Raw genomic sequence first — 11,533 nt, forward strand, 5'->3', positions numbered from 1 at the left:
GCAACCTTGTTGTAGTATGCTTTCAAATAAACCTTGCTTCAATTAGGTCTTTTAAAGGTTGTAACATGGTCAGGTTCACGGTTTTTAGAAACAAAGGATATAAGGCTCAAAATTTGATTGTACCCATCCCATCTTCGTGATGATCTCCAGTCCTAACACTCAGTTAATTCAACTTATGCATTCAAGTTCCAAGAGACTTCTGGATTTGCACCTTTGATAATGATAGTTTCACAAGCAAATAGAACTTTTGAGATGGCAGTCACTTCTTCCTTTTGATAGTCACAACATTGTGTTATTCAGGAATTTATTGACTTCTTTTTTTTTCAACTTTTTCTTTTGATATCCCTAACTTTTGCCTGAACTGTTTATTTTTTAACTTACAGTCAGCGGGATGACCTTGTTTTTGCCTAAGTCACTTTTGGTCTTGACTTAGCAGGCTTTTCTTTGATTCTATTTTTTGATACCCTTTTTTGTTTTTTTTTTTTTTTTGAAAGATAGCAACCGCCTTGCTTAATGATTGATGAACCATCATTGGCTTTTGATTGACATCTCCAACATTTCTTTGATGTGTGCGGAGGAACGCTTGCGATTGAAACCTTTGTTGAAAGGCGTACTGAATGATTCTCTTAAAATAGAATGCACAACCAAATTAACTGAGAACTACCCTGCCCCAGGTTAAAAATGCGGGTTTTTTGTACAAAAAGAAACTCCTACTTCGAAGGCTCAAAGGGGTTGACAAGGGATTAACTTCCTTATTTCTCCAGTGTTTGGGAATTGAAGCAATGCCTGTACATCATCAGCAAAGTTTATTTGAAAGCATACAAGTCAACAACTTGGGTATTTCGTTGTCATCATCCTCCCTCCAATCTTTGCATAAAACACAAGTTTGATAGAGAAAGAAAATGGAAGACTTTTTTTTTTTTTTGTAAGAGAAGGTATAAACATAAACATAGTGGATGTGAATGAATTCAAAATATGCAATGCTCATTTCATTAAAATTAACATTCATGAACAAACAAAGACTAAAAGTAACACACAATACAAACAAGGAAATCGTAAACAGTAAAGAAACAAGGCCTAGTGACTAATCAGCAACAAAGATGAGCTATCATGTCTGAAACACTTGGCTTTAGGAGACTATCTGGCTTTGACTTGTCTTCAGCCACTTTGGTCTGGCAACGGATTAGTGACAACATTAGGACCCACATCCCTGAAAGATAGCATCTTTGATCTAACCAACTCTTGAACTCTTTCCTTCAAAGGGAAACATCTTTCTAAATCATGGCCTGCTGCACCTTGATGAAAAGGACAATGAAGATCAGATCTGAAATCCTTTGGAAGGAGGATCTCGAGGAGGAGGCATGGATCTTGTTGTGATCAACCCTTTTCGAATCAAAGTAGGATATAATTCAGTGTATGACATAGGAATAGGATCAAAGCGAGTCCTATCACGATTCTGATCTTATTTCTGCTTTTTGTTCCCTTGAGAAGGAACAGACAATGGATGTTGATGCAGAGTCCTACGAAGCACTGATTGAGGAAAGCAAACAAGCGTTTCCTTCTCTACTCCAAAATATGAATTGCACGACATAACAGGTGGTTTCCTTTGAGTTTGAGTAGCAACGGAAAGGGCTAAAGGAGTACTCACTTGCTTTGTAACAATCGGAGGAAAGTTGCATTCTCTCTTCAACAAGACTTGCAGGGTTTCCATAATCTGATTCATCTGGCTTTTCAATTGGTTGACCTCTGATCTTAGCAACTCTTGGTCTTGTTGAAGTTCTTCCATACTTTTCAGATACATGCTTTTGGTTCAATGTGTCGAGGAATCAGCTTGACAGTAGACAAACAACTCTGAAGATGGAGACAGACAAGGATAAGTTTTCTGGACAACCTGGATAAATGCATGAAATATGCAAATGATGCAATGAAAATGCAATGTTGTTTTTGTTATTGTTTGATTTTCAAAGAATTCAAGTTATTAATTTGTAAACATCAAAGCATGAAGGAAGTAAATCCTAAATAGGATCAAAGCATTGATCAAGTTATCATCAAGATCAATCATCCATCTTGGTGGATTAAGGTTTTCACCCCATCAACACCCAAGATCCATTGAGTTTGATGAAACTTGTGATGTTTACAAAGAAAGACCTATGAGTTCCTTGGAAATCAAACGAATGTATGGTTTATGTATCCATCATAATCAAGGTCACACAAGGTTGCACAAACAAGGTTCAAAGTCACGAGCATGGAGTCATGGTTAAGAGCCACCCACAAAGGTATGTACTAGGGAATTTTGTACCTTCCAAACGGGTTCTACAAAGGTTCCCAGAGTTTTCAATCTTCTATCGGATACTACCGGCACGCACAATTGCTCATGGGCACCAATAATATTCCTAAAAAGACCTCGTCTGAGCGTAGCATCGCATGACAACAAGAGCAAATTGGTACTTGAACCTGTTTCTGCGCTACATCCTAAAAAAGGCTTAGATGGGTTAAAAGGGTTCTAGGCCATTCAGCTTCTACGGACACTCACTATTGAAAGTAATAGCGTTCTTACGATAGCTCGTAACAACATCTACTACCTTCCATGAGGCCTCCACTGATTGGGGTTCCACCATATGATGCTCATGTTAAGGATCGCTCCTGACATGCAACTATTGGTCTTACCACCTCCTATCTCAAGTTACTCACAAAAGTCCGGGTTAGGACTTTATCTCATCACAAAGTATCACCCAAGTAACCACATAAACAGATAAGAAATATATAAAGATATATATATACAAAAAGAAAAAGCAAACAATAAGCAATAACATAAACACATAGATAAACAAAATAGGCTAAACCCACTTAGGAAAATCCCCAGCAGAGTCGCCACTTTTCTGTAGCGGCAAAAATTTGAGTTTAAGTCATTTGGTTAACTTAAATCGTTAAAAAGCAAGAGTCGCCACCGAACTTTTTTAATTCCAAAATAGGAAAGGGGAAAAACTCGAAAAAAACCACAAAAAGAAATCTGGATACGGGGGTTGGTTATGTAAGGGGAAGGTGTTAGCACCCCTCACATCTGTGGTACTCCACAGGAACCTTTTGAAAATCTGTGTTTATGTTAAAACTATTTTTTGTTTGCTAAAAGAAATGAGAAAAGAGATATATACAAAAGGAAAAGGTTATTTACAAAAGTTTGCTCGGCAAGACGTTGTATCTTGTGCCTACATACCTCCTCAGTGCAATGGAGAAGTCAGAGCATTTGTAGTTCTGCTCAAAAGTTTTTAAAAAAAGGTTTTATTGAAAACAGTTTTAAAAGAAAAAGAGTGCAAGTGCACAAAAGAGTTTAAAGAAGATCACATGACAAAAGTCAAGGTTTTATTAAGAAAAGAGTTTTGAAAAACAGGTCGATGGCGATGCGCGAGGCACTCGACTTACAAAGAGTTGGTTGGGAGCTTGGTATATGGACCAAGTAATGCGGGGGTGGAGATTTATTAAAAGAGAAAAATGGAAGAAGTAAATGAAAACAAACAAGCTCATACAGGTAAAATCCATACAAGCATAAGGGTTCAGACATAAAGGAATGAACATAAAAAAGGTAAAATAAGAGTGTACGTGCAAGTGTGCATGTGTAAGTACGGTTGATGGCGATGCATGAAGTGCAATCGACTTATGGTAGGAAACGGCTAAGAACCTAATATTCTTTTATTTTGAAAAACGGTTAAAGCATGCAAGCAATAATAAAATAAAGCGGTAAAGGAAAGCGGTAAAATTATTACAAGGCCTCGGGGATGGGGATTACACATTTAAACGAATGGGGATGAAAATTAACTACTAATTATTACAACCCAATCGAAAATTAAAGCTAAATATAAGAATAATATATACAAAAATAAAAATGAATTATAAATGTCCACAATAAAGTTCAATGCCTCAATGATAGTAGTACCTCACAAAAATCAAGCAAATGTTAGCAACGGGTATATATATAGTGATGCATGAATAAATGACAAAAATATACTAACAAACATTAATCAAAATTAGCTAAAGAAAAACATAGAACTAAGCATATTAAAAGGAATTTAAAATAAACAACATATTTTTGTGTTTTTAATATGAGAAATTAAACTAACATATTTTTGGTATTTTTATGAAAATGCAATCTAGTATTCTAATGCTTTTATATTTTATCAAAAAAAACAGAAACAAACGAGCAATTGCACTAAAATTAAAAAAAACAGACAGTAAAAAGGGGGTGCCTTGGAGAAATGGGCGCTGGGCTTTAGAGATTTAAACAGTAGGCCCAAAGTCACAAGGATAGTGAAGATCACAATAGGGTGCAGCATGAAATGGGTGATGTGAAGAGCAAACCGAGTTGGGTTTTCTAACATTAAGCCCAAAATCAAATTAACACACACAAAGAAACCCTAAGGATTAAAACTATCGGCCTCCCTCTTTCTTTCCCAGCCTCACGTCTCTCACTCTGTTTCTAATTCTCTCTCAAAAATTCTCACAACAATAGCATAGCAACAGTAATAACAACAAATAACCTCTCATCTCTCTTAATTCACTCTCGGTTCAATCAAACAACAACACATAAATTCCCTCTAAACTCTAATCTCCCTCGGCTCTCACTACGATAACAACAACAAGCAACATAACACAAATCTCAAGCGATTAATTTCATGAAAACTCGACTCTCCATACATCACAACCGAAATCAACAATCAATTCACATATGTCAGGTACTACGAATATCGTAAAACAACATGAACAAGCAGCAGCAGAAAACAAAAGGCAAAAGTTACCGAAGTAGAGATGATTTGGTGTTTGAAGAAGATTGATTGAATCAGTTCTGTTGTTCAGGTCTGTCACAGTGTTGTTGCGATTTGAAGACGAAGGAAGTCGTTGAAGTCGAAGATGCTACCTCGTCGGCGTCGCTGAAGGAAACTTGGTCGTGTTGTCCGCGCCTGATGCTTCACGTCATTGTTGCAAGTGATGAGGATGCTTGATGAAGCGGAATGGCTACGGATGAAACGTGACGTTGATGATGTTGGATCTGATTCAGTTTATGGTGAGGATATGATGGATTGATGTGGTAATGTATTGTTTGGTTGATTTTTGCTGGTTTGTAGTCTGTAAATGGTGAATTTGTGGTGCTGAGTATGGTTCTTCCGAAACAGGAAGGGGATTTTGGTTTATGCTGGTTTTTGGCTTGAAATGAATGGTTTATGGAGTGATTGAAAGTGATGATAGAAATGCAAATAGATTGAAGAGAGTTGGAGGAAGCATTTGGTAATAAATTTGGCAGAGTAACAGCTTATTTTCTTCCTCCCTTTTCAGTGTGGTGAATGGCTTGTTATATAGAGAGTGTGAGGTGAGGGTAGGATAGGAAATTGAGGGGAATTGGTGAGGAATGTCTGAAGAATTTTAGATCCACTTTTTCCGGAGTGAATCAAAACGCGTGAGGAGAATGAAAGAGCTGGCAAAGTTTGTTGAATTGTTTGTCTGTAGTGAGCATCAAAAGTGTATGAAAAGTGTGAAAAGATATTTGTAGGAAGAATTTGTGACCCTTGATGATTTCAAATGAAGGGTGGAGATTGATTTGGATTGAGAATTTGGATGAAATTTGGAATGTGTGAGCTCATATGCTGAGTGTGTAGAAACGTGGGAAAGAAACGTGAACATGGTCCCCACATGAATTTAGCTTTTGAAGAAATTATGTGAAATTTTTCTACTGATGCTACAACTCGTGACTTGCTTGTGGTGTGGACCGTGGACCCCAATTCTCAAGGCTTGATTAATGGATAAACAAATGATGGGCCTTAAAACTTAAATAAACTTGGATCTTCTCATTATTGTACCTATTAAAAGAACAAAACAAAATAAAAGTAATAATAATAAAAACACAAATAAAATTGTTTTAACATCTTAATAGAAGTTCCAAATAAATTGAACCAAAATTAAAATATTAAAATCATGCAATGGTTAGCCTATATAAAAACTATAAATTGTAAGATGATGTATGAAATGAATGTATTATATATTTTTTTCGATTTTTTGAATGAGAATGATGCAAATGAGTACTACATATAATTTTTTTTGGATTTTTGAGATAAAATAAGAATACTAAAGGTAAATGATGTAGATAAAAAGTCGGGGCAAAATTTAGGGTACAACAAAATGTCATTCTCATATGATACGCCCTATATATATACACGAGGGCATATCATATGAGAATGTCTTTTTTATGTGAGGATGAATCTGAACCATAAAATTTTAAAATATATAAAAAAAGTAACAAATTTTTTTATAAAATTAACTTTTATTAATGATATAAAAAATTAAATTTATAAAATAGGATCGGGCTTCTAACATATAGAAAAACATTTTTTTTTCCTTTAATTCACTTATTCACAATATGTAAAAGGAAAAAATGCATCCCAAGTTATTTCATCGCCCATTGTGGATAACACTTTGACTTGTGACAAGTTAGGGTAAAAAGCACCTTGAATACATGCGTATTTCAATTTTCCACAACAAAACCATTTTACACGTAAAAAGGTGATGCAAAAAGATTTGAAAATCAATAATCCATAACAAATTTGACAATGTTAAGTGTTTGGTCTATCAAACTCATTGTACTATCAAAAGTAAAATAAGAAAATTTCTTTCTCTTAAAATTTAGAATCTAATTCATTACTACAAAATTTGATTGGTAAAATAAAAATTACTCCCACTTATAATTATAATGTGGAATTAAATATATTAATGATGGGGTTTCCAGTTACGTGGAATTGAGAGCATCTCGAATGATAGTATTTTCCTTTGAGTTTTTCAGCTGGACATCAATATAATAGTTAAATATAAAAACAATTTGTCATGTCATAGTACAGTTGCATTGCAATGTAACTAGTAAAAAATTGTGGTACCCAATCAAATTAATTTATAAAGTAAAGTTATGGGATCCATTATAATTACACCAATAAAATAAAAATTAAATAAATTATTTTGAGATGATATGACTGGTGGGACCCATAAAAAACTAAAAAATGGGTTGCACCATTGATTCTACTTTAAGAATCGATTCTACTTGAAGTTTTTTTTTTGACAGAAAATAAATGATATTCATTCATTCAAATCGATAGAGTACATCGTTGCAATACAAATTCAAAATCGCCAAAAACAAAAAGGATGAATCTGCGAACAAATCCACAACATCCATGTTAATAGCATAAAACGGCAAATTGCATATGCCTACAAATATTAATGTATTGACTGTATTGAGATGTCCGAAATATTCATGCTTCCGGATCTGTAGCGTTGACGGCACCAAAGTCATTGATTGAATCTGCACTAGATCGAAACTAATCTTTCAACCTGAAACAAATGAACACCGCACAAAAACGGAAAAACAAAATACCCGCACAAAGACGAGAAATCAAAATACACCACAGAAATATGAGAAATCAAAACAAACGATGACCCACGAAATCACAAAAAAGACAAAAAGAAAAGGTGTGAAAATCACTTATTTAAGTAATAGATAAACAAAAACGATTTGGAGGGGTGATTTTGGATCAAAATTGATCATAAATCACCCCTCTTTGAGAGAGAAGAAGGAAAAAGAAGAAAAGTGACGACTAGTGGATTTAGATTAAATTATTAGAATTTGTAGTTTCTGAATTTAAACATAACTTTACACTAAAATTTATTATTCAATTCACTTTTACATAAATACATTCAAAATAAATTATTTTTACTTAACTCAATTCTATTAAAATAAATATATCTAAAAATAAATTACTTTTATTTAACTCAATTATATTAAAGTCAATTCTATCAAATTTAATTTTATCAAAAATCAATAATTATCCGTCAATTCAAACACAATTAGGTAAGACAAAAGTTTCAATAATCTTTTTAAAATTACAATGTCTTATTAGTTCATCTTGATTTAAATATATACTTTTCTATAAGCAATACACATGGCGGCGTGTGATGAATGACAGAATGAAGCAACCCCACCACCTTAACATGTGAATGTGACCATGAGAAGCCAAGACAAAAAATTGTAAACCACTCTTTATAAGGGTATTTTCGTCAATTTTTACGTATTCATAATTATTATTAAAAATTTAATAAATTTTATTTTTAGCAAGATAAAAAATTTAGGTGAAAAAAAATCGGATGGTTCACCATACTTCCCGATTTAAAGAACAGTTATAAGAATAATTACCGACTATTTATCAATGATGTCTTAAATCGGTAATTTGAATTAAATTGAAAATCTTTTAATATATGAATCAATTTCTTATCAACGTAACCAACTTTGACAAATAAATTATTATTATTATTATTATTATTATTATTATTATTATTATTATTATTATTATTATTATTATTATTATTATTATTATTATTATTATTATTATTATTATTATTATTATTATTATTATTGAGTGTACACACACGGTACTTCTCTTGTTCTCTACCATATACTATAATATATAAACACACACAACTCATCCTCCAACTCATTCCAAATTTTATAAATAACACATCAAAAATTCCTCATAGCTCCAAAAACACAACAATGGGCAATAGCTTAAGGTGTTGTTTGGCTTGTGTTCTTCCATGTGGAGCACTAGACTTAATTCGCATAGTTCATTTAAATGGTTATGTAGAAGAGTTTTCACGTCCAATTTCAGCTGGTGAAGTCCTCAAAGCCAATCCAAATCATGTTCTAAGCAAACCAAGCTCCGAAGGCGTTGTTCGCCGGATTCTCATCCTTTCGCCGGAGACCGAGCTCAAGAGAGGAAGCATATACTTCGTAATCCCGTCCTCGTCGATACCGGATAAGAAAAGGCGGGTGAAGAGAAGTGTCGTGGAAAAAGATCTTGAAAACAAGAAAGTGTTCTCCTCTGACGAGAAGAACAAAAAATGCGACGATGATATGTTATCATCGTCGCGAAAGTATTACGAGTCTAAGGAGATGAGAGGCTCGCGGCGAGATCGCCGGCATAGCCGGAGCGGGGTGTGGCAGCCTCATCTTGAAAGTATCTCGGAAGATTTGTGTTAGTTTTTTGTTTTGGAAATTTTCCGGTGCCGGAATCTGGCTTCATGGAATGGAACCAAAATGGTTCAAATACTTGAGTTATTAAATTATATAGTTAAATGACCACTTTTCTCTTCTCTTTTTTCTTTCTTTTGAAATATGTGAGTATTAATTTTGTGAATAAAAATATCAACTAGGTTTCTTGTTTAATTCATCTTTTTATTTTTGTTTTTGAGCTTGGATTTGTGAAATCCTTATAAGCTTTTGTTCATTGAAGAATTCAAATTTATATCTATTGTTGCAATTCTATGATATTATGACTTTTATTGAATATGATATTTTATATGCAAAAATCAATTCAAAATTTAAATTATTCTAAAATTACTAAATATGAAAAAATTGACAATACATTAATTATTTTAATATCAAATATTATATCCAACAAAATTAAAATATATGAATGTTTATTTTTTCTTATACTCTTTATTTTTAAATATGAATAAAATTTACTTTTAAAATTAATTTTTTTATCCATAAGTTGAATAATCTATATAAAAAATATTTAATTAATTCTTTTTTTTAGTTGAGATCGGAATCACCGGATATTGTATTATTAAGAGTAAATAAGAAGTATGTTTTCTTTTATGTTTAAGCGATAAAGAATTTAATTTTATTCCAATACAAAATTAAGATAAGTTTTGTTTTGTCTTTTTGCAATTAATAAAATATTATATGCTCCCTTAAAAAGTAACCATATATGCTGGCACCCAATTAATGATCCAAAGGTTAGATCCATATTCCAATGATTAAGATGAGTTTTCAATTTGGATATTTAATTGGAACATGTACGTTAGGCACATATGTCCCCTCAACGAATCTATTAACTCAATAAAAAAAGATAAAAAGACTTTAATATATAGAAAATATCATTTCAATTACACTATAGCCATGTTTGTTTGCATGCCAAAAAGTTATATAAATATGCCACTTTTAGGTGATGAATAGTTGTAATTTGGAAAACTAAAGGTCTAACATATTAGAAAAATGAACAATAATAGTTTGTTGGTGTCAAAAGTCTATGTAAAGCTTAAACAGATAATGAACATATTAAAAAAGATTAGATTATGTGCTAATTAAGGCTAATAATTGTAATTTGTACGGGAAAGACGTGAAGACGGACATAGAAATAATAATCATGTTAAATGGAAATTTGAATGGGCATCTTTTAAAATTTATATGTTTTTAAGATAAACTATTCTTAAGATAAATATTAAGGATTCTTGGTGGTGCTTAAGATGGGATAACAATAAGATAAGATAAGAGATTGATTAGAAATATGATAGAATATTAATTTTGGTACATATTTGATAAGGGATTGATTAGAAATATGATAGAATATTAATTTTGGTACATATTTGGTACATACATACATACATACATACATACATACATACATACATACATACATACATACATACATACATACATACATATATATATATATATATATATATATATATATATATATATATATGAGGAGGGTTATATTGACTACAAGAGTAAGTGATAATAACTTACTCTACATCTTGACCATTAATTATTTTCAATCTAATGGTTAAAAATAATAAGAAATAGTTTTCTCTTTCCGTACTTAATGACTTATTATTTTTAACCATTAGATTGAAAATAATTAATGGTCAAGATGTGGAATAAATTATTATCACTTACTCTTGGAGTCAATATAACCCTCCTATATATATATATATATATATATATATATATATATATATATATATATATATATATATATATATATATATATATATATATATATATATATATATATATATATATATATATATATATATATATATATATATATATATATATATATATATATATATATATATATATATATATATATATAGGAGGGTTATATTTACTCCAGGAGTAAGTTATTATAACTTACTCCAAATCTAGACCATTGATTATTTTCAATCTAGTAGTTAAAAATAATAAGTAATTAAATGTGGAGAGAATTGATCAAATGACACAAACGTATCAAAGTTTAATTTGACATTAAATCTCAACCATTAAAAGAATTGATCAAACAGTCATATAAATTATATATACCAAAATTCAAGATAATTCTAAACCCTAAATTACCAAAATAATTCTAAACCCTAAATTACGATCAAACGGTCATGTATTTACCAAAATAAATTATAGAAAATATAAATCTATAAAATTCAAGATACAACAATAAAATAGCTTTTTAAAATTAAATTAATTTTAATGAGTTAAGATTTTTATCGAAATTTATATAATATATTTTTTAAATATAATTCTTTTTACTAGAAATATGAGTAAATGATTCATGCTTTTGATTATTATATAATTAATATTATTTTTCTGAATTTTTATTAAAATTTAGATAATTTTAATTTTAAATAAATTTTTAGAATAAATTTGACTTATATTTATCTTGATAAT

General features: G+C 31.2%; 1 protein-coding gene across 1 annotated transcript; it reads left to right on the top strand.

The window, feature by feature from the left end:
- The first annotated feature begins 8,507 nt into the window (after positions 1 to 8,507).
- On the top strand, positions 8,508 to 9,357 carry LOC131631673 (uncharacterized). Its single transcript, XM_058902442.1, has one exon. It carries the CDS (start codon positions 8,579 to 8,581, stop codon positions 9,062 to 9,064), a length of 486 nt encoding a protein of 161 aa, XP_058758425.1. The 5' UTR covers positions 8,508 to 8,578; the 3' UTR covers positions 9,065 to 9,357.
- Positions 9,358 to 11,533: the final 2,176 nt, after the last annotated feature.

This window comes from Vicia villosa, unplaced genomic scaffold (genome assembly GCF_029867415.1).
Source record: "Vicia villosa cultivar HV-30 ecotype Madison, WI unplaced genomic scaffold, Vvil1.0 ctg.000857F_1_1, whole genome shotgun sequence".
Lineage (NCBI taxonomy): Eukaryota > Viridiplantae > Streptophyta > Magnoliopsida > Fabales > Fabaceae > Vicia > Vicia villosa.